The sequence below is a fragment of the Ovis aries genome, chromosome 6 (assembly GCF_016772045.2).
Source record: "Ovis aries strain OAR_USU_Benz2616 breed Rambouillet chromosome 6, ARS-UI_Ramb_v3.0, whole genome shotgun sequence".
Lineage (NCBI taxonomy): Eukaryota > Metazoa > Chordata > Mammalia > Artiodactyla > Bovidae > Ovis > Ovis aries.
The window spans coordinates 111,668,479-111,692,976 of NC_056059.1; the positions used below are offsets into that span (position 1 = coordinate 111,668,479).

Below are 24,498 nucleotides of genomic sequence, written 5' to 3' on the forward strand. Positions count from 1 at the left end.
TTTATCTTAATTTTAGGACAATTACTTTACAGTATTGTGATGGTCTGTGCCATACATCAATATGAATCGGCCATAGGTATACATGTGTCCCCTCCATCGCAAATCCCCGCACCTATGGAGTGCGTCTTTTCTAAAATCGGCGTTTAAGGTGAAAATTCAGTGTGCCCCAAAGCATCTTCATGTAGCCCCGAAGCCTTAAAGCCACGAATTACAGCGTCTCCCCACACTGTTAGAGCTGCGGTTACCATGGCGCTCTGGTTGGTACAACAAGCACGAGGCCCTTCACAGAGGAGCTGCTAGTAGATCACCACCCGGGAGATGCTGGCTGAATAAGTGATGGGACCGCTGACAAGCGCTTGCCTTGTATTGTCTCATTTCACCTCAGCATCTCAGGGATTCCTTACCATTATTATCGATGGTGGCTAAGAGGCAAGAATCCGCCTGCCAATGCAGGAGAGGTAAGAGACCAGGGTCTCAGAGCAGGGGACTTAGGAGACCAAGGTCTGATCCCTGGGTTGGGAAGACCCCCTGGAGTAAGGCACGGCAATGCTCAGTCATGTCCAACTCTTTGTGACCCCATGGACTGTAGCCCAGCAGGCTCCTCTGTCCATGGGATTCTTCAGGCAAGAATACAGGAGTGGGTTGCCATTTCCTTCTCCAGGGGATCTTCCTGACCCAGGGATCGAACCCGAGTCCCCTGCATCACAGGTGCACTTGTTACCATCTGAGCCACCAGGGAAGCCCCCAAGGCTGGCTGCCCACTCCAGTATTCTTGCCTGGAGAATCCCATGGACAGAGGAGCCTGGTAGGCTACAGTCCACGGGGTCACAAAAAGACAGATGCGACTGAAGCAACTAAGCACACACACACCATTTTACAGATGGGGAACTCGAGGCTTAGAGATTCCTTAGTCGCCCGAGGTCGGAGAGCTAGTGAGCACTGATGCTGGGTTTTATAAAGGCAGCGAGACTCCAGGGCCTGGCTGCAAATACACCCTCCACTGCCTCCTACTGAGAATAAACAGATCCATGGAACAGAAGATGGTTCTGAAATCTGACTTTACAAGGGACCTTTACAAGGGTCCCTGATAGAGCTCACTGTGTTTGTTCTTTTCCTCTGCTTGTAAGGAGAGATTTGAGGGGGAAAGTGGGAATTATAGAGCTCTTTAAGAAGCAACGAGCAGTTCTCTCAGAAAATGGCATGTAGCAAAAATTGTTTTGCCAAGAACTTCAGGAATTTGGAACTTCTTAATGTCTTCCCCAGATGTGTTTGGAGCTTTAAGAATTCTAAGATTAAAAAAAATTTTTTATTTATTTAACTTTGGCTGCACTTTTTTATTTTTAATTTTTATTTATTTAATTTCGGGTCTTTGTTGCTGAGCTCAGGCTTTTCTCTAGTGCAGTGACTTTTCTTGTTGCAGAGAAGGGAGTCTGGGGGGCGCAGGCTTTAGCAGTCATGGTTCACAGGCTTAGTTGTCCCTTGACATGTGGGATCTTCCCACATCAGGGATCAGACTTGTGTCCCCAGTGTTGGCAGGCAATTTCTTAACCATTGGACCAGCAGGGAAGTCCTATTATAAGATACCAATTAGTGGCTTTCAGGCTTTTTTCCTGCAGTTCCTGCAGTCCAGAAAAATTGCTTCACTTTACATTGTGACCTAGAGAACACACACACACATGATCATGCACACACGCATACATACGCACCCTCTCACTCACACACAGAAATTGATGATGCCCACCCTCCTTACTCTTATACAGGTGATTTACATGATGTCTCCCATGTTTTCTTTCATTAAAAAAGATGCAGATTTGATGTTTTTATTCAGCTTAGTAAGTTGATTCAATAATAGGTTGTCTTTATTCTTTCCTAGAGAGTCTTATGGAGCAAAACAAAGGAGCTGGCTCGTGAATACGCGAAACTGCGGGGCCTGGTGACCCTGGAGGACACGCTGCTGGGTTTCCTTGCGGACCGCCTCCACTGGTGTGGAGAGCCAGGCTCTCCTGGTGAGATCTGGGGTCGTGTGGGGCGGCCCCGGGGAAGCGCAGGGTGCAGGAGCCTAGGGCTCTGAGTGCTCCTTGGGCTGATGGAAGACAGTGTTCTGTAGGCCAGCTCATGTTTTCTAGAGAAAAAATGCCTTCAGGATTTGGGACTGTCCAAGCTTCCTGATTCTCTCCTTCCTGAGGGAAGGTGTAGCCTGCTTTGAAATGGTGGTCTGCTTTCTCTAATGGCGCCATTCAGGACCAAAGAATTCTTGAGCAGGAGGAGCCTCCAAGGGAGCCAGGCAGAAGCCCTTAATTTGCAGAACAGCCCCCAGGGGCCACGTCCCAGGCTTCTCAGGCTGTGCGCGGCTCTGCCAGAGGTGAGAGGTCCCTTTATCTTCCCAGAAAGACAGAGAACACCTCCTTGCAGGAAGGTATTTCTGCCGAGAAAGTCTGACTGCGCATTGACTTCGTTTTCTCCTCCTCTTTTTATTTATAATGTGGGTATTTTTGCTTTATGTAGTTTGATTCTTTTACTTTCTATATTTTTTTCTTAATATTATTTTATTGCTTTTTACTTACCAAGAAAAAAAAAAAAACTCACTGTGATGGCTTCTTCAACCTAGATGTCCACTGTTTCCAAATACAAAAAGGATGCCCTCTTTTTCAAAAAAATCATTTTATTTACTTATTTATTTTTGGGCATGCTGGGTCTTTGTTGCTGTGAGGGCTCTTTCTCTTGTTGTGGCACATGGGGCTACGCTCTAGTTGCTGTGTGTGGGCCTCTCACTGCCATACCTTCTGCTGTTGTGGTCACGGGCTCCAGGGTGCTTGGGTTTCTTTGGTTGGGGTCCACGGACTTAGTTGCTCCTTGGCATGTAGGATCTTCTTGGATTGGGCATCAACCCGTGTCTCCTGCATTGGCGGGTGGAATCTTCACCACTGAGCCACCAGGGAAAAAGTCGGCTTAAAGCTCAACATTCAGAAAACTAGGATCATGGTGCCCGGTCCCAACACTTCTGGTCAAATAGATGGGGAAAGAGTGGAAACAGTGACAGACTTTATTTTTGTGGTGGCGAGGGGGGTGGCTCCAAAATCACTGCAGATGGTGACTGCAGCCATGAAATTAAAAGACACTTACTCCTTGGAAGAAAAGTTATGACCAACCTAGACAGCATATTAAAAAGCAGAGACATTATTTTGCCAACAAAAGTCTTTCTAGTCAAAGCTATGGTTTTTCCAGTAGTTGTGTATGGATGTGAGAGTTGGACTATAAAAAAAACTGAACACCAAAGAATTGATGCTTTTGAATTGTGGTGTTTGGAGAAGACTTTGAGAATCCCTTGGACTGCAAGGAGATCCATCCAGTCCATCCTAAAGGAAAACGGTCCTGAATATTCACTGGAAGGAGTGATGCTGAAGCTGAAACTCCAATACTTTGGCCACCTGATGCGGAGAACTGACTCATTTGAAAAGACCCTAATCTGGGAATGATTGAAGGCAAAAGAAGGGGAAGACTACCAGGGTCCAGCCCCGGTTGGATCCAGGGTATCCGAAGTGGGGACAGAGTCGGCAGTTAAAGAGAGATTAATTAGAGATTTAAAGAGAGATTAGAGAAGAATAATGTAGTGAAAAAATAGAGGAGAAAAGAGGCTGTATTCCTTGGTTTACATAGAAAGCCAATAAAGCCCCGAGACAAGGGACTTGCACCATCTACATAGGCCACAGGCGCCCGCTTGAATAGCAGAGGGTGCCCCACCTTGGGCCCCCTCTCACATAGGTCTTAGAAGCCCAGGCAAAGAAGTAGACACGGTGAGCCTCTATGCTCCAGATGGGAATTTATCCTGAAAAGGGAGAATAAGAAAAGAATGACATGGGAGAGCCAAGCATCAGTGCAAGACCCACAACTTTATTTTCAAAGGCAGCTTATATACCCTAAGTAGTACATAGAGAAATAATGGAATATGCAGAGTTATGCAGGGGCAGCAGTCCTGACCCTTACTGAGACCAGGCTTTCTTTTTGCATACCTTGCCGTATACAAAAGGTCTCAGGTGATTTACATTATCTTCTGGCCAAGAGGCCTGTTAACATTTTTATGGCTCTTTTCCTAGATAAATGTCTATCGACCAGAAAACTCATTTTCCCCTGAAGTGTTTTTTCTTTAATCTGCATCACCCTCAAAGTACTAAATAAAGTTACATTCCTGTAGAACAAAGGTGCAGTGGGTTATAACAAAGAAAGTACTTAACTCAAAGATCTAATGTTGCTAATGCCAGGGCTACTACCTATTTTTTCTACATGCCAACTCTATCAACAAATAAAAGATATGAAAACTTGGCAGCAAGTATTGGCTCAACAGTGAAACCCTTAATCAGTTCTGTTCTAATGATTTTGACTCCTCAGAAGGCCCTACATTCCTAGGATCTTTAAGCTTCCTGTGCCTCTTGCGGTCGGAAGGCTGTAAACAATCATATGCGTAGCTGTTAAGAGTCTGGATAAACCTATCAGGCAGGCTAGAAAGCCATCAGAGAGGTTTTTGGATTGAAACACTCTTATTATGCCCAGGAGACTTATTATTTAAAAGCTCTAAATTAACTTTTCCCAGAAAAAGGTGGTGGGGGGACAGCCCCCTGTTAATGTCAGAGGAGTTGGTGAAAGGCATAATATAGTAAGGAAACAGATTCTGGTTTGGGGGTAGATACTTGAGTAGGTCCAGGGAGGTTCCCTCGAGATCCGACTTGCCTTTGCCTGTCGGGTCTCTTCCTCATGACCTTTGCCACGGGCGGGATTCCTCATGCTGGCTCCCAGCAGAAGATAGAGGATGAGATGGTTGGATGGCATCACTGACTCAATGGGCATGAGATTGAGTAAGTTACAGGAGTTGGTGATGGACAGGAAGGCCTGGCGTGCTGCAGTTCATGGGGTCGGAAAGAGACGAACACGACTGAGCAACTGAACTGAACTGAACTGAGTCACCAGGGAAGCTCCTCCAATTTTTGAAACTGACGTATAGTTGATTTACAGTGTTCTGCTGGTTTCTGCTGTACAGCAAAGTGACTCACTTAAACTCACATGTGCATTCTTTTCCAATATTCGTTTCCATTATGATTGATCCCGGGAGATTGTGTGTGGTCCTCCGTGCTACACTATAGGACCTGTTGTTTGCCTAGCTTCGATATTGAGGCTCAGCATATTTGTGTATTTAATAGTGGACATTTCTATTCCTGTTGTTAACCGATCGCTCATATGTATTAATCCTTTTATTGGATGTTTATTGCTTTCTCAAAGAAGTTCGATATAAGTCAACAGTGATTGCTACTATTTATTGGGACTTATAATAGTCCCAGTCATTGCTCTATGTGCTGTATGAATATTTGCTCATTTAATCCTTCAGGACTCCTGAGATGATCCCATTGTACAGATGAGAAGTCTGAGGCCCAGGGCTGCAGTGTGGGTTGTCAGCTAGTGAGTGGTAGAGCTGGAGCAGACCCAGGATTCCTGGCTGAAGGATCTGTATTCTGAACCACGTGACATCCTGCCTGTGTTCTGTCACCTATCTATTTTTCTCAGCTTCTGTTTTTCTTTTCATACTGTTTATATTCTGTGTTTTGTCTATAGAAAGGCAGGGAAGTCTGTCAACCCTGCCCCATTTGGCTACTGGGTTGCCTGTTTTGCTTAGGTTTTCCTCAGGCAAGATGGAAGTCTTCTATATTTTCATCTAGTGTGTTTATTTTGTAATTTTCAATTCACTTTTAATCTAGACTTTCCACCCAGAAATATGACATATAAATGTGTGTCTCCATTTTTTTTTCTTTTTGGCTAACTTCCAGTTTTTGCCATATTTCTTGCTTTCCTTTTAAAATTTCCTTTATTGTAAGTTGGGCTTCCCAGCAGCACTAGTGGTAAAGAGTGTACCTGCTTTAGCTTTTGATGGTCATTCATTTAATCCTTTTAGCTTTTGAATGTGTTTCCTTAAAACTTTTTAGTTTTTTTTTTTTCAATTTACCACTTCAATTCTTTCTTAAAGTTAAAGATATAGAAATATCTACTTCTCATCTGTTTACCATTTAGAGTTTTTTATTATTGCTCTCTTTTCAATTAAATCCCATATAGGTCATTTTATTTTGTCAGCTTCCTTCTTCTTTGGCCTCAGGTTTTACTGATTTTAACCTCTTCCTCTTATTTTGTTTGCTGTCTTTCCATTCCTAAATTTATGTTTTAATTGTTCTACAGTCTGGCTTAAATGCTTTTTCCTTATTTTTTGTTACATTAATTTTGCCTTGTTGCTTTGCTTTATTATGAAAATGGTAGGCTGCAGCCCATGGGGTCTTGAAGAGTCAGATACAACTGAGCGACTTCACTTTCACACATTGGAGAAGGAAATGGCAACATTCTTGCCTGGAGAACCCCAGGGATGGGGTAGCCTGGTGGGCTGCCATCTATGGGGTCGCACAGAGTCGGACACAACTGAAGTGACTTAGCAGCAGCAGTTTCCATTGTAACCTTCTAATTCCATTTTTTAAAAAACTTTGTATTCTGCTTTTTATGTACTTGATTTCTCTTTATTGTAAAATTTCTCTCCTTTTCTTTTTACCTAATAAGCAGGTAGCAAGGGGGAGATATCCTTGTGGGCAGGAGGTAGGTGACAAACTCAGAAACTTCTCTCTGGATGTGGTTTTGAAGATAAAAAAGCTTTATGTTCATGAAACCCTATGAACAGGGGCACCGTTGTAGCACCTTACAAAAATGTATGTTCACTTCATTATCATCAACATTTTTGCCTCTATTGGAGATGATTCAAATTTATCTTTCAACTCCACAGTATTTATTTACATCTGTACATGGAAAAGGTTTTGTTCTAATTTGTGTTATTTTGTTTTTAATGCATTTAATTATTATGGAAACCCTCAGGATTACTTTCTCATCCCGGGAAGGTTTCTGATCTAGAGCTTTATTTTCCGTCATTGGCGGTCAAGCCCACATCTGTAGTTATGTTAGTTTCCTGAGGCTGCCATAATGAAGAACCGCATTTTTGCTGTTGTTCAGTCACTAGGTCATGTCCAACTCTTTGTGACCCCATGGACTGAAGCACACCAGGCTCCTCTGTCCTCTACTATCTCCCAGAGTTTGCTCAAAGTCATGTTCATTGAGTATGTCTGGTAATGCGTTCCAACCATCTCATCCTCTGCTGCTCCCTTCTCCTCTTGCCTCCAATCTTTCTAGCATCTGGGTCTTTTCTAATGAGTCAGTTCTTCATGTCAGGTGGCCAAATTATTTCAGCTTCAGCACCAGTCCTTCCAATGAATATTCAGGAATGATTTCCTTTAGGATTGACTGGTTTGATCTCCCTTCAGTCCAAGGGATTCTCAAGAGTCTTCTCCAGCACCACAATTCAAAAGCATCAATTTCCTCAGTGCTTATCTTTCTTTATAGTCCAACTCTCACACCCATACATGATTACTGGAAAAAACCATAGCTTTGACTATATAGACCTTTGTCAGCAAAGTAATGTCTCTGCTTTTTAATATACTGTCTAGGTTTGTCATAGTTTTCCTTCCAAGGAGCTAGAGTCTATTAATTTTATCCTTGCATTTGCTCTCTGCAGTGATTTAGGAGCCCAAGAAAATAAAGTCTGTCACTGTTTCCACTTTTTCCCCTTCTATTTGCCATGAAGTGATGGGACCAGATGCCATGATCTTAGTTTTTTGAAAGTTGAGATTCATGCCAGCTTTTTCACTCTCCTCTTTCACCCTCATCTAGAGGCTCTTTAGTTCCTCTTCACTTTCTGCCATTAAGAGTGGTATCATCTGCATGGCTAAGGTTGTTGATATTTCTCCTGGCAGGTGGCTCAGTGATAAAGAACCTGCCTGCTAATTCAGGAGATGCAAATTTAATTCCTGGGTAGGGAAGATCCCCTGGTGGAGGGCATGGCAACCCACTCCAGTATTATTGCTGAGAAAATCCCATGAACAGAGGGGCCTGGCAGGCTGCATTCCACGGAGTCACAAAGAGTCTGACACAACTGAGCAACTGAGCGTGTGCACACACACACACACACACACACACACACACACACACACATACACACAATCTCGATTCCAGCTTGATTCATACAGCGTTTCTTATGATGTACTCTGCATATGAATTAAATAAGCAGGGTGAAAATATACAGTCCTGTCATACTCCTTCCCCAGTTTGGAACCAGTCCATTGTTCCATGTCCAGTTCTAACTGCTGCTTCTTGACTTGCATACAGGTTTCCTAGGAGACAGGTAAGGTGGTCTGGTATTCCCATCTCTTCGAGAATTTTCCACAGTTCGCCGTGTCCACACAGTCAAAGGCTTTAGCGTAGTCAAGGAAGCAGAAGTAGATGTTTTTCTGGAAATCCCTTGCTTTCTCTATGATCTAATGAATGTGACATCAAACAATATAAATTTATTTTCTCACATTTCTGGAGACTAGAAGTCCTTGATCAAGGTGTCGGCTGGGCTGTGCTCTGTCTGAAGGTCCCAGGGGGAGAGACTCTGACTCTTCCAGCTTCTGGTGTTTGCTGGAAAACCTTGCTCATGGATACCCACTCCACCCCCGTCTCCATCCCCACTTGGCTGTCTTCTTCCTGTGCGTCTCCACAGCATCTTTTCCCTGTGTTTGCCTCTGTAACCAAACCTCCCTTCTCATAAGGACCTCAGCCTTATGGGACTAGGACCCACCCAACCTAGCAGCCTCATTTTAAAAAAAATTATTATTTTAACTGAAGTAGCAGTCTCTTTGTGACTTGATTGCATCTGCAAACAGCCTTCAACACATCTTTTGGTGGGTACATGAGTTAACCTATAATAAGAGGGAAGCAGAAAGATGGGTGCTTTTGTAGGGTCAGCTGTGCACATACCTGCAGAGGAGACAAGAGGCTGCTATGTGTCTGACTTCTGGGGCACGAGAAAGGGTTCTGGGGTCTCTCCACACCCCCAGGACCTGCTTGCTGGTGCAAAGCCAAGGTGACACCATGCCAGATTGTGCCTTCACTCTCATTCTGCCCTCCGCTGCCATGCCCAATCAGTCCCCATCTAGTCATTTACCTGGCATTCATCCTTTCCTTCCTGTGTCTGTTACCACTGCCTGAATCCAGCTCACTAACATCCTCTCTTTTCTTGCTGGACAGACTGCTCACCCCTGACCCCTTTAGGTCAGCCTCCATCTGGCCATCCCAATGAGATTGCTTCTGTCTTGTACCTAGTCAAATGCATTGGGTGAAGAAAATGTGATATACACACACAAAATGGGATATTATTGAGCCTTTGAAAAAAGAAAGTCCCATCATTTGTGACAATATGATGAAGCTGGAGGGTATTAGGCTAAGTGAAATAAACCAGACAGAAAAAGACAGATACAGCATGGTGCCACTTATAAGTGGAATCTTAAAAAAAAAAAAAAAAGGAACCCATAGAAACAGAAACTACATAAGTGGTTTCCAGGGGTTGGAAAGTGGAGGAAATAGGGAAAGAAGGGTAAAATTTTTCATTTATTAGACAGATAAGATCTGAGATGTGTAACATGGTGCCCATAATTGTTAACTCTGTATTATATAATAGAAATTTGCTGGACAGTAGGACTTCAAAGAAAGTGAAAGTTGCTCAGTCATGTCCAATTCTTTCTGACCCCATGGACTATACAATCTGTGAAATTCTCCAGGCCAGAATACTGGAGTGGGTAGCGTTCTCTTCTCCAGGAGATCTTCTCAATCCAGGAATCGAACCAGGGTTTCCTGCATTGCAGGCAGATTCTTTACTTGCTGAGCCACCACAGAAGCCATCAGTTCAGTTCAGTCGCTCAGTCATGTCTGACACTTTGCAACCCATGAACCGCAGCACGCCAGGCCTCCCTGTCCATCACCAACTCCCGGAGTCCACCCAAACCCATGTCCATTGAGTCAGCGATGCCATCCAGCTATCTCATCCCATGTCGTCCCCTTCTCCTCCTGCCCTCAGTCTTTCCCAGCATCAGGGTCTTTTCAAATGAGTCAGCTCTTTGCATGAGGTAGCCAAAGTATTGGAGTTTCAGCTTCAGCATCAGTCCTTCCAGTGAATACCCAGGACTGATCTCCTTTAGGATGGACTGGTTGGATCTCCTTGCAGTCCAAAGGACTCTCAAGAGTCTTCTCCAACACCACAGTTCAAAAGCATCAATTCTTCTGCATTCAGCTTTCACCATAAGGACTTCAAAGTTCTCATTAAAAAAAAAAAAAAAAAAAAAGAATGTGAGGTGATGGATGCACTAATTCGCCTGATGGGGGAGAATCTTTCCCCAGCATATATGCACATCAAGTCATTATATTATACCCTTTAGGTAGTTTACGATTTTGTCAATTATTTGTCGTTGCAGCTGTTCGGTTGCTAAGTCGTGTCCAACTCTTTGCAGCACATTACACTGCAGCGTGCCAGGCTTCCCTGCTGTGCACTGTCTCCCAGAGTTTGCTCAAATTCATGTCCATTGAGTCGGTCATGCTGACCAGCTCATCCTCTGTTATACCTCAATAAAAAACAATACAAAAAATGTCAGTGTGTTAAGGCAGGTATCCTTCGTAGAAGTAGCACAGAAACTGTGTTCCTACCTTATGTCTGTGGTTCCTCACTGACAGCTGAGCCTGTCTGGATGGGGTATGTGTAGGAAGACTCTGAGGGTATCTGAGCCTAAGGGTGTGGGGATGAAAGCAGTGAGGGAGGAAATGATCTCAAATTCTTCCTGGAACTGGAAATTCTACTGGGGGCTTGTCTCTGTCAGATGAGCTTTTGCTGCAGTTTCCCAGAATGATGACTCAAAGCTGGTCACTGTGTTCCTGTCTGGGGCGTGGAGGGTAAGCTGAGAACTTGGAAGGGATTCAGGGGGCACTTGGTTAAATTGGGTCGAGAGGCGTCCGTTCTCCGTCCTCTGTCTTGGCAGTGATGCTGCAGAAAGTGGCTCCACTGTGATCCGACAGCCCACAAAGAACAGAGATGAAATTACGCCTTTTCTCTCCCACTTTAAGTACTTTTCTGCAAACCATGTCTTTTAGATTTGAACACGTGGTCTTGTCCAGACTGGGAGAAAGACTGCAGAACAAACTATCGTTCTGTATTCTGGGAAGTGCTGTCCGAAAGGGTAAGAACCGGGGTGGGATGGGGGCAGAATGGGAAGGAGTGTCTAGAAGGAGGGAATATATGTATATTTATGTCTGTTTCATGTTGTTTGGGCTTCCCTGGTAGCTCAGACGGTAAAGTGTCTGCCTGCAATGTGGGAGACCTGGGTTCAATCCCTGGGTCGGGAACATCCCCTGGAGAAGGAAATGGCAACCCATTCCAGTACTCTTGCCTAGAAAATTCCATGGATGGAGGAGCCTGCTAGGCTACAGTCCATGGGATCACAAAGAGTCTGACACGACTGAGCAGTTTCACTGGTGCTGGCGTGTTGTTGTACTGTGTGAAACCTACCCAACATTGGAAAGCAGTTATCCTCCAGTAAAAAACATTAAAATAAAATAATTCACTTTATGAAGAAAAACAAACAAAAGGGTAAGTAACACACACGAAATTCTTGAATTTGGAGACCAAAGAGCTTAGGAGGTCATCCAATCACTGGTTGGTTTTAATTCACTTGGAGAAGGGAGCATCCCAGATCCTTTTAGAAATAAAAGTTTAAGGTTCTTTCCTGCGAAAAATGTTTGTAAGCACATGCCAAAAGACTTTCACATGTAATTTGTGGCCATTCATGGAAAGTCTTGGGCTCTAGGTGAAGAGTCTTGCTTCTGCCTTTTTCTGGAGCCTTGGCTGCCAGGCACCTCTGGCTCGGTTGAATCCTCTGATCCAGGTATTGGCCCATCTTAGATTCCTGGAACAGTGTTAATAATCTACATTTGCAGACCATTTACTGTGTGCTAGGTGTAGTCCTCAGGGTTTTATGTGGATTAAAATCATGCATCCTCGCAAGAACTCTGTGAAGCAGGCACCTTGAGTATCATACCCATTTTACAGATGACAAAATGGAGGTGCAGGTAAAAAAGCATTCCACTATAGAGATGCAGCAAGTGGCAAACATGGGTGTTTGTCCCAAGATGTCTGACTCCCGATCCAGAATTCATGCTGGGAAATACCATCTTCGCCTCTGTCTATATATTTCTGGCCTCACTCTAAACTGCTTTTGTGCTTATTTTTAAAATACTTTTATTGATTTATTTATTTTTGGCTGTGCTGGGTCATCACTGCTGCACCCAGGCTTTCTCTAGTTGCAGTGTGAGGACTTCTCACTGGTGTGGCTTCTCTTGTTGTGGAGCACAGACTCTGGCCGCAGGAGCTTCAGAGGTTGTGGTACATGGGTTTCATTGCTCTGCAGCATGTGGGATCTTCCCAGACCAGGGATCAAACCTGTGTCCCCTGCACTGGCAGGCAGATTATTAACCACTGGCCCACTACAGCAGCCCTGTCCTGGCCTTTCTGTGTGCACCTGCCTCTACCCCTACCAGGTGAAATCCTATTCACCCTCTAGCACTTGGTTTTGGTCCTCCTCTGTTGTGCCTTTGCTGGTTCCTCACTGCTCTCCATCACAGGGTGTTTGGGCATCTTGCTCTCCTTCCCTGTTCTCCATCCATGGACTTTCCTTGGGCGCCCACCCTGGCTGCAAGGCTCCAGTGCTGTGGAGGTGGGTGCGACAGCCAGGCTCACAACTCTCAGTCCCAGGGGCTAAGCCCACATTAAACTCATCATCACAATTCCCTAGAGCTGGATAATGTGAGAAGGGGATGCAGAGATAGTCCCAGGGGGTCTGGGTAGGCCTCCTGGAAGAAATAGTAGATTGCATAGTGCTTTTATTTTGTATTAGCATATAGCCAATTAACAAACAATGTTATGACAGTTTCAGGTGAACAGTGAAGGGACTCAGCCATACATATACATGTATCCATTTTCCCCTCCCTAGATCACATACTTTTGTTCATCTTATTTTCCCCAGCGTCTAGCGAAGATTCCAGCTGAATCTTTGTTGCCTGAAGAACTACAACCCCATGTTCAAGAATACCCACTCGTTCATTGTTCTCCACTCCTCAGTATGCCCATGCAGCCTTCAAGGCCACCGTCTGTCACAGTTTCTTTCTCCTTGGCATTTTCTGTTGTCTATCTTCCTTTCTTACTGCTGAAGGGTCTGCTCCCACTGAATAAGAGGTATGGTGTCTACAGTGCGTGGTGTTAGGAAAGCAATGTTACCGTCCTTCTCTGGCAATGATGCTGTTCTTACTCATCTGGACTTCTGCCTTCTGAACCGCCAACTTAGCAGCAATGAAGCTGAACTTCATTGTTCAGACACAGATTGGAACAATGACTTCCAGAACTCTGGAGGGAAGCATATGCTCAGTAAGATGCTCAAGCTGGTTTTAGAAAAGGCAGAGGAAAGAGAGATAAAAATTGCCAACATCCGCTGAATCATGGAAAAAGCAAGAGAGTTCCAGAAAAACATCTATTTCTGCTTTATTGACTATGCCAAAGCCTTTGACTGTGTGGATCAAAAGAAACTGTGGAACATTCTGAGAGAGATGGGATGCCAGATCCCCTGACCTGCCTCTTGAGAAACCTGTATGCAGGTCAGGAAGCAACAGTTAGAACTGGACATGGAACAACAGACTGGTCCCAAATAGGAAAAAGAGTCCGTCAAGTCTGTATATTGTCACCCTGCTTATTTAACTTCTATGCAGAGTACATCATGAGAAACGCTGGGCTGGAAGAAACACAAGCTGGAATCGAGATTGCTGGGAGAAATATCAATAAGCTCAGATATGCAGATGACACCACTGTTATGGCAGAAAGTGAAGAGGAACTAAAAAGCCTCTTGATGAAAGTGAAAGAGGAGAGTGAAAAAGTTGGCTTAAAGCTCAACATTCAGAAAATGAAGATCATGTCATCCAGTCCCATCACTTCATGGGAAATAGATGGGGAAACAGTGGAAACAGTGTCAGACTTTATTTTGGGGGGCTCCAAAATCACTGCAGATGGTCATTGCAGCCATGAAATTAAAAGATGCTTACTCCTTGGAAGAAAAGTTATGACCAACCTAGATAGCATATTCAAAAGCAGAGACATTACTTTGCCAACTAAGGTCCGTCTAGTCAAGGCTATGGTTTTTCCAGTGGTCATGTATGGATGTGAGAGTTGGACTGTGAAGAAGGTTGAGTGCCAAAGAATTGATGCTTTTGAACTGTGATGTTGGAGAAGACTCTTGAGAGTCCCTTGGACTGCAAGGAGATCCAACCAGTCCATTCTGAAGGAGATCAACCCTGGGATTTCTTTGGAAGGAATGATGCTGAAGCTAAAACTCCAGTACTTTGGCCACCTCATGCGAAGAGTTGACTCATTGGAGAAGACTCTGATGCTGGGAGGGATTGGGGTCAGGAGGAGAAGGGGACGACAGAGGAAGAGATGGCTGGATGGCATCACTGACTCGATGGACGTGAGTCTGAGTGAACTCCGGGAGTTGGTGATGGACAGGGAGGCCTGGCGTGCTACAGTCCATGGGGTCGCAAAGAGTCGGACACGACTGAGAGACTGAACTGAACTGAACTGAATTTGGGGTAAACGTCTGAGGTAGAACCCTACAGGCAGCTGCTCTTTCACCAGCTGATGTTAAGAGCTGCTGGGGATGGACCTGCTGGGGACTGGCATTAAGTCTGCATGCTGAGGAATGGTGTTTGTTTTTAAGTTTGCAGAAAGTGCCTGTGGTACAGTCCAGGTGTTGCTCAACGGGTCGCTCGAGAACGCCTTTGATGAGATGAGGTACTTTTCCCTTTGCCTCCAGTGGGTCAGGGCTAACACAGTCTCCTACTGGCTCTTTCGCCTTTAGAAAATATACTTTTCATGTCGAACTTCAGGACTGACGATGTGGGCTACAAAAGGTAGAATGTTGTATTCTGTGGTGAGATTTTTGTCTAAGTCAACACTTTTGTCCAGTTTCTCCGATGTTTAAAATTCTCTAAAGGTCCTTGCACGGGGTCCAACTCTTCCTCTTAGCTTTTTGAGACCTGCTCTCTCTCCTGTCGGAGAAGGCCGTGGCATCCCACTCCAATACTCTTGCCTGGAAAATCCCATGGACAGAGGAGCCTGGTAAGCTGCAGTCCATGCGGTTGCTAAGAGTCGGACACGACTCAGCACTTCACTTTCACTTCTCACTTGCATGCATTGGAGAAGGAAATGGCAACCCACTCCAGTGTTCTTGCCTGGAGAATCCCAGGGACTGGGGAGCCTGATGGGCTTCCGTCTATGGGGTCGCACAGAGTCGGACACGACTGTTATGATTTAGCAGCAGCAGCAGCCCTCTCTCCTGTACAGCTTCCCAGGTGGCTCAGTGGTGAAGAATCTGCCTGCCAGTGCAGGAGACACAGGAGACATGGGTTCAATTCCTGGGTTGGGCAGATCCCCTGGAGGAGGAAAGGGCAACCTGCTCCACTGTTTTCCTCTCCATGGGCAGAACAGCCTGGTAGGCTACAGTCCATGGGATCACAAGAGCTGGACATAACCGAGTGACTAAAGCGCCACCACCTGGCACTCCAGATGCCCCAGATGAATTCTCCTTTCCTCTCTTTTTTTTTTTTTTAATACTTATTTGGCTACATCCTGTCTTAGTTGCAGTCGCCCGCATCGCATGCGGGACCTTAGTTCCCCAACCAAGGTTTAAACCCACGTCTCCTGCACGGCAAGCGGATTCTTAACCACTGGACCACCAGAGCAGCCCCTCCTTGCCCTCTGTTACTGTTTGAGTCCAGGGGGAGCCTTTGTCTTCTTGTCTTCTTCTGACCCCAACTTTTCGGGCTTTCGGGTGCAAGTGTGAACCTTCCAAAATGTTGTAATCTGATACTAGGGGCCCAGGCGCTTGTGACAGGAGTAGTGGAGCCTAATGGGGAGAGCTGAGGGCTGGGGTCAGAACAGGACAGAGGGGTCTTTCAACGACACGCGTGTCAAACTCACTGTGTGTGGGGATCGCCTGAGAATTGTTGGGCTGCTGGCTCTGATTCAGCAGGTGGTGGTGGGCAGAGATTCTGCGATTCTAGTGAGCTCCTTACCTCGGTCTAAGCGAGTGTAAGAGAATTGTATCTTCTTGGAATAGCAAGTGTGTAAAGAATCAGCATCAATGTACAGATGAAGACCCTTATTTTGAGAATCTTACTTATTTGGGGCCATCCTGAATAAGTAAAGGTGGCTGATTCTGATGCAAATCATGGGTCACTTCCAAACGGTAGGTTCTAACCAGTGACACCCAGCCCGATGACTTTTCACAGGGGCTGTGGGTGCTCCAACAATTCAGTCTGGGGTTAACAGTGTTCTGTGTCTCTTCTCTCTTAGCATATTTGGACGAGTGGAAGCCCCTAACTTGAAGCCAATGGTTACACTACAAGTTTGGCTGGTACATGACCCTGGAAAACCTCCCCGGTATGTGTTATCACTCTGTACTCCTATATATTCTCAGGCTTATTTCAGGAATCAGCTCGTGAAAGAATCCAGAGTCACAGGGATGAAAGCGCTGAGAAAAGACTGGCTCAGGAAATGAATGGGGCCTTCCTCTACCTGTACCCCATCCCAGCATAGCTCAGCTGGTAAAGAATCCGCTCAGCAGGAGGCCCAGGCTCAATTCCCGGGTTGGGAAGTTCCACCGGAGAAGGAATAGGCTATCCACTCCAGTATTCTCGGGCTTCCCTGGTGGCTCAGCTGGTAAAGAATCCACCTGCAATGTGGGAGACCTGGGTTCGATCCCTGGGTTGGGAAGATCCCCTAGAGAAGGGAAAGGCTACTCACTCCCGTATTCTGGCCTGGAGAATTCCATGGACTAAGTCCATGGGGTGGCAAAGAGTCGGACATGGCTGAGTGACTTTCACTCACTCGACAGTCTCTCAATTGTATCTCCGTGGTAGGTCTCTACCTAGTTCCCACCTTTGACTCTGCTGCGGACCTGTGAGCTCTCTGAAGCTCCCTCCACTTCACATCTTCATCTGAGGGCCTTGCCCAGGGCCACCTCCTGGAAGAAACCAAGCAACTCCAAGGAAATGCTTGTGAGCTCTTGTTATTTTAACACTTTCTTTTTTTTTTCCTCCAGTGACTCATGCTCTGGCTCCTCTATAAAGAAACTGAAGTCCATCTTAAGTGAAAGAAATGTCAGATTTATCTGCAGGGATAATCTCAGGTAACTGATGCTTTCCCACCACATGCAGACGCTCTTCCCTTGGGCCTTGACAGCGGTCTGGGTAGTGACCTTCAGTGAACTTCGCCCCTCTCCCAGCTTAACCCGGAAGCCATTTCCAGCCAGTGGCCTTCTGATGTCCACTGCCCCACCCTGTTCCTTGGCCTTCCCCATGCAAATCACTCTAGCAGTGATTTGCTTCTAAAGGTGACCCAGGTTTGAGGGCATCTTTCCTGCTTTCCCATGTGAGAAGCGTGACCCAGAGCTCCTGACTTTCAGGGTCGTAGAAGCACGTTTTGCCCAAAGCAAAGGATTTATAAAAGCCTTGTGACTTGCCATATCTTTCAGGTGAGGTTTCTTTGGTTGGGTCTCAGTTGTAGATGCCTAACACTTCGTGGCTTACACACAGACACAAACAGCTCAGCTCACACCCAGGTGAGCTCCCTGGGTGCCTAGCTCCTCTAGACACCAACACTCAGATCTGCTCAGGGGGGCTTTAAGCAAACGCTCACAACAGACAGGAGGCCTGACTTCAAGCCTCCACATTTATTCTCCTTAAAGCCCACCACCCTTTCTGGGCTTCCATCCATCATCTATAACACTGGAATGGACTGGGTGATTTCTAAGACTTCCTAGCTTGGCCTTCCTGACCCTTGATTTAGAGGGTAGAGGGTAGAGCAGCAGGTGCAGCCATAATCTCAAATCATAACGAGCAAGCTTTAGGGTTTTCTAATTTTAAAATGTAGACTTTTAAAACTGTTTACCTGTAACACATATTTATTGGAGAAAAGTTTAAATTACAGATATATATATAGATATATTTTTTCTGGTTTTCAAAAATTTTAGTTATTTGTTTACTTTTGACCATGCTGGTATTCATTGCCGTGTGAGCTTGTCTTGAGCTGTGGTGAGCGGGCTTCACGCGGCAGTAGCTTCCCTTGCTGTGGCTCCCAGGCTCTAGGGTGTGTGGGGCTCAGTAGTTGGCGGCATGAGGGCTTATTTGCTCCACAGCATGTGGGATCTTCCCAGACCTGGGATCGAACCCATGTCCCCTGCATTGGCAAGTGGATCCTTATCCACTGTACCACCAGGGAAGCCCCGAGTATATGTTTTTTAAAATCACCTACAACTCTGTTATCATAACTGAGACCCCTCACTATTTTTAAGATGTGTGGTCGATATTTAACTCCAGGCAGAGATCTGTGCCAAAAGCAGTTTTGGAAATTTTCCCATATATGACAGATAGATATGGGACAGACAGTTCCCATAGAATAGATGCAGAGAAAAACACTTTCTCAAAGAATGTCGAAGCTGAAATGCTTCCCATCAATTCCCTGCCACCACCCTTTTCCCCCAACCGTGTCAGAAAGGCAGGGGGACAGATTCAAGGAACATTCGCTGAAGGCTTTGTCTCTCCAATGACCTGAATTCCCCATCAGCCAGCTGGCTTCTCTCTGGAAACTGCCAGAGAATAACACAAGCTTTCTGTCGCAGTTAGATGGGAAAACAGAACAAAGGGACACCCATAGAAGTGACATGGCAGACATCTGACCAGTCCGAGTTACTCAAAGATCTTTTGCATTGAGAGAATGGAATAGGAAAACCTGGGGCAAGATTAGGGAATGTTAAGTGAGTCATTCACAAAATGCTTTTGTCTCTTTCCTTACATTAACCTTTCACCCTTTTTTTTTTTTTTAAATGAATGGCCCAAACTGTAGGTTCTGGGTGAGCTCACTCATCCTTCACCTTACAAAAATAATTAAGTATACCTTCCCACCTGGACTTGTGGAGTGACCTACATAGGAGGCCAGCACCTGTCACTCAAGCATCAGTTCATGTGACCTTAAACTTGGGCACCATATTTGAAATCACTGCTGGTTTGCTCCAACCATGAGGTCATGATATATTCAGCATAACCAGACCCTCAGGGTCCCCCGTTGTATCTAACAGTTCCCTATTGTATCGAACTGTTGTATCTAATGATTTGATGACTTTGCAAGAAACTTGCTTGTCTCTAGGGAGCTCAAAGTGAATGTCATGGATATAGATGTTGACTGTAGACTCCTTCCATAGCATTATTTCCTTGAGGGTGAGGATACTTTTCCCACCTAAATGTATTCACGTGAGTTTTCTGAGTGGCACTAGTGATAAAGAACCCACCTACCAGTGCAAGAGACTTATAGATGAGGGTCCAGCCCCTGCATCAAGAAGATCCCCTGGAGTAGGAAATGGCAACCCACTCCAGCATTCTTGTCTGGAATATTCCAGACAAGAATGGACAGAGGAGTCTGGCAGGCTATAAGACATGGGGTCTCAAAGAGTCAGACACAACTGAGCGTGCACACACACACACACACACACGTATTCACATGGGGGATCCCAGATCACAATGTTGATGAGGATGGATGACTCTTCTTAGAGCCAGTGTGCCCAGCTGGTCATGACAGAGGGCTAGAGATGAGCCTGAGATGGTCCATCCTAGAAGCCCAGGGATGCTGCTAGCTACTTCTAAGGCTCTCTCTCTTTCTTGACTCACATTTAACAAAATCAGATTTGACTGCAGTTTAAGGAACCACTTTACCCCCACTAGACAACCCCCTCCACTATGTGCCAGCCACTCCCATTGAACTCTGTTGCTTTGTGGTTTGATTTTTATGAAAACTAGAGTCATTCACCTGCTGATACTATAGGAGGTATTCTGTGCAAAAAATCAGAGTCCTCTCGTTGACGGCAACCGGCCCTCTTCTAGAGAGTCTATGACCTCTTGCTTCCTGATGCTTTGACCAATACTTCCTCAGGAAGCTTTTGAGGAAGAGAAAACCAATCCTCAATGGAAAATATGGGGTCTCTCCTCTTTGGTCGCTGCTTCTGCTGTTTCTTGACATCAGCGGAGGTTCATAGCAGCTCTCTGTGACATGTGTGAGCCAGACATTCGTTCCCGTCTCCACATATCATCGGACATCAGTTATCTACTGCTACGGCTTTGCACAAGAAATGAAGCTACACTGGGCTGTGGTTTCAGTCCTTCACTCTTGGACTTGACCTTTCTCAGCATTGTCCTTGCCGCAGAAGAAACTTGTGTGGGTGCTAAGTGGCCCATGCATACTTTTGCTATTAATGAAGGGCCTTCTTTCATTGGCAAGTTGGCCAAGGGGTGTATTGTACTGCCTCTTGACCTTTCTTCTTTCTCATCATAGCCGGGACCTGTTTCTTCGAAGTTCCTGAGGATTTATCTTGCGGATGAGTCAATCATCATGGTTGAGCCCTGGCAGTGCAGATCAACACACACGATTCAGGAGACGTGCTGACAGAAAGTTGGGACTTTGGGGGGAAACTTTTGTCATAAAATTAACACCAGAGATGGAAAACTTTTCCTCCGGGATCTTAAAATAACTTATGCTATTGACATAGTTTTTATCTTGATCTAATAGTCAAGAAAAATTAGTTATAATATAAAGTTAGAGTAGAAATTTTATACAGTTTTTTATTTTATTTTTCATATGATTCTTTTATATTGCTAATATGTTGGTAACATCCTCTCTGTTGAAGAATGACCTCTCCAAACCTATTGGCTGGTCAAGAAAAATAAATGCCCAGACTTTTCAGCAAAGGTCACATATCAAAATGAATGACCTTACCTCAGGATATATTTTTGTATCTTTCCTACAGATAAACTCTAGATGCCATGGCTATGGGTCATGTTACATTCTGTAGGATGTAAGTTACTCCTGTGCTTGTTGTTTTCTCTCTAACCCTTCCAACAGCCCTGTGAGGTTGATATTACTATCCTCCATTTGTTAAATGAGAAGAATAAGTTCAGAAAGTTTATATAATTTCCCAGAAGTCATACATTTAGGTCAAGGCAGAGAATGAATTTGAACTCAACTTTATTTCAAAAATTTACGTGCTTGCCCTTTCTAGGCAGATAATACTAGATTGATAGTCCTTATGTTCTCTTCTAATGAATGTATGTTGGATTAAATTGAATACAATAGAATCTGAAACGTGATTTGTCTGCATGGCTTCAAAGCAGGTACATTTTTTCATCCTCTTCCTTGCTTCTCCTCATCTCCGTGTCTTACGTAGGAGTCAGTTAAAATGTATTTCTTTGTTCTTGATGCTGACAGTTTGTTTCTCACTTGAATTTTACTTGATTAGTCTTGCTTGGGAATGATCATTTTTACTACTCTTAAAGAACCAACATTTAACTTTGTTGATTTTCTCATTCTACTTATTTGGGTTTTACTTTTCTCTGTATTATATAGAGATAGAGAGATTCTAGTTTCTTTGCATATCCTTATTCAGCTTCTTAAGATAGAAATTGAGATCACTGAGTTTGCAGTACTCAAACCGTGTGCATTTTAGTACTATAATTTTTCTTCTGAGCGCTGCCTTCGCTGCAGCTCTTAAAATTTTTGATATGTCTCTTTTCCTCATAATTTAAAAATATTTTCTGATTTAATTGTTATTTGAAAATGTGTTGCTTAAGTTTTAAACATTCAGATATTTTCTACTTCTTTGTTGTTCTGGTCAAAACATAATAAGCATTGAGTGGAGAATTAATAAACTCATTTGGAAATCCTTCAGGGAGCCCAGTAGGTTTGTTGAAAACAGCATACATTTTGGAGTCAGACATTTCTGGGTCCATATTTTGGCATCAGTCTGTGCTTTAGAGTGAAATACCTAACCTCTCTGAACTTCAGCTTCTTTGTCACTTAAATAAGGATTATAAATTTACCCTCATCAGAGTGTGGTGAAAACTAAAGAAGAGGACAGAAACTGACAGTCTAACACAGTGAGTCGTATGTAAGAAGTCACTAGAACATCGTAGACTCCCTTCTGCCTGCCCATCGGTAGTCCTTACAGCTACCGCCACCGCCACCAGCGCAGGGATTCTTCACCAGCCTGTTCTCCACTTTCTCGTGGGATGTGGTCTTGGCTGGGCATGAAAATAGATGCAAGGGACCAGTTCTGGTTAAGGTGCAATCTTGCCTCCTGCCTACCTGCAGAACGTCTTCAGAAATAGGTCCCTGCTAATCCACTGGGTAACCCGCTGTTTTTCTTCTCAAGACTCTGCCTTATTGCTGGGCTAGCTTGCTGAGTTCCGGGTCCTTTAATGTACCTTCCTTGTTTACCAGGATACCCCATGAGGTGGCTCCCTGTGTCAGGAAAGTTTTGTCCTTAACATCTCCTTTCAGTGATGAAATGGACAGAGTTAAAGTCAATTTGTGAGAATCTTCCCCTCAAGAAGACTCGTCTGAGTGCTTAAGGTCACAGCTGGTGGACACCAAAGAGGAGGCTGGTCCCCAGGTTGTCACGCCTGCTGCAGAGCGCCCTGAGGGCCCTGGAGGCGGCCGGGGGCTGAGGTGCTATTTGCTCCTCACGCCACCTTTGTGTCTCCATTAGCATGATGCTTCATCCATGACTCCGCTCTCCCTGTAGTTCTGATTTTGCATCTTTGCCATTGACCATGCATCATGGGCCTTCCCTGGTGGCTCAGCTGGCAAAGAATCCACGTGCAATGATGGAGACGCTGGTTTTATCCCTGAATTGGGACAATCCCCTGGAGGAGGAAATGGCAATGCACTCCTGTGTTCTTGCCTGGAAAATCCTGTGGACAGAGGAGTCTGGTGGGCTGCAATCCACAGGGTTGAAAGAGTCAGATACAACTCAGTGACTAAATCATGTGTCTCTAGCCCTAAGGACTTTTTCCGTAAGTAGATCCTCTATATCGCTCTTCTTATAAGTGACATCTCTACCAAACTGCTGATTGCTCATCAAACCTCATATTTTACTCGTAAACCTGGTATGCCTTTTCTCACCACTTCATTCTGGTGTGCTCTAGAAAAAGCCTGTCACTGTCCCAAATTTTACACACCACCATATTCACCCAAAGGCTCTGGGAATGAACCGTAGCCTCCTTTCCCGTTTCCGGCTCCTCAAGGAGCACTATTTTCCTTCTCTAATGGTTTATGACCTGATAACATTTGAGGCACACTTTCAAACACAGTTCTGCTAGTTGGGAGGATACACATATGCACGTATGCGTATATATGTATACATGTGTACACACGTTTTTCTCAGTCCATAGGGATGCTGCATTTAGTAGGTCTTTCTTAGTCCTGTTTGTGTCGACCTGTTTCACACCACATCGTGTCTCTAATATATTTGGCAGGCAAAGCCAAGTATATATCAACTATTTTGGCAAAATACATTCTTTTCGGCTTGACAACTTTCTGTGCCTTTTAACTCTCGTTGTAAACAAGCTCACCGAAGCCTGCACACTCCCCGCTGGAAGAGATGCCTTGGGAGCTGTGCTGACTTACTTCCTGGCATGCAGTTTCTCCTGAGGACCACTCCCAAGACTGTGACTTGGGCATCTCAGGTAGAATCCACATGGCGCAGAACGACTCTGTGATTTCGTGGCTTTTTAAAGGGCAAGTGGTTATGTATATGGATACAAGTTTTGTATGGCAAATTAAACTTGTATGAAGCAAAATGTCAAACCTACAGCATAACTTTGAAAGGCATTTGCATTTATTTATTTAATTGGAGGATAGTTGCTTACGATGTTGTGTTGATTTCTGCCGTAGGATAGCTGGAGTTGGTCATAACTATGCCTCTTCCCTCCCGAGCCTGTCTCCCAACCCCCACCCCCATCCCATCCCTCTAGGTTGTCACAGAGCACCAGACTGGGTTCCCTGTGTTATATAGCAGCTTCCCATAAATAAAAGATAAGATATTAAGAAAGAGGGAATGTGTGCATATGTATGGCTGATTCACTTTGCTCTACAACAGAAATGAATACAACATTGTAAAGCAACTGCACACTAATAAAAATTAATCAAAAAATAAAAAGGTATTAGAAAAAGACAGCATTTTATAAATGCAATGCTAGCCTAACGTTTTCCCACAGTTTTTTTTTTTTTAAACTTAAGCAATGGTTTATTGTGATCACAAAGCACCAGTTCAATATGGCATTGGCACACAGAGACTGAACAGAGATGTAGCAAGCCCACTTTTTCAAGTTCTTAAAAACAAGTACTCAAATCAGAAATCAAAGCATCGGAGCAATTAAAAAAATATTGCACCATCACAAAGGAATATATATATATTCTGTACTGGTAACAAGGCTTTTTGATCTATAACTCCTGGCAAATTTCTTCAGAAACAAATTATTATAAATCCAAACCATAATGTGAAAAAAAAGAGTCTTCTTCAGAAACCTATCAATTTAAAAGCAGATCTATGCAGAAAATGCCATTAAACCCCATGAAAGCTAGCTGAAGATAGATGGATATCCCCAAAACACAACAGAGTTTCTCTTTCCAGA

General features: G+C 44.6%; 1 protein-coding gene across 2 annotated transcripts in view; it reads left to right on the top strand.

The window, feature by feature from the left end:
* The window catches only part of LOC114115250 (ADP-ribosyl cyclase/cyclic ADP-ribose hydrolase 1-like), a 57,191-nt gene that overhangs the window by 17,267 nt on the left and 15,426 nt on the right, over nt 1-24,498 (top strand). Inside the window, exons 3-8 of one of the 2 annotated variants that reach the window (XM_042251894.2) lie at nt 1,874-2,006; nt 11,032-11,117; nt 14,697-14,770; nt 16,334-16,420; nt 17,082-17,168; nt 20,363-23,915. In XM_042251894.2, coding sequence (XP_042107828.1) covers nt 1,874-2,006; nt 11,032-11,117; nt 14,697-14,770; nt 16,334-16,420; nt 17,082-17,168; nt 20,363-20,390 — 495 coding nt within the window. In that variant the 3' untranslated portion in view covers nt 20,391-23,915. Of the gene's footprint in view, nt 1-1,873; nt 2,007-11,031; nt 11,118-14,696; nt 14,771-16,333; nt 16,421-17,081; nt 17,169-20,362; nt 23,916-24,498 lie in introns of those variants that run through there. The other variant, XM_060417415.1, reaches the window with a different exon arrangement.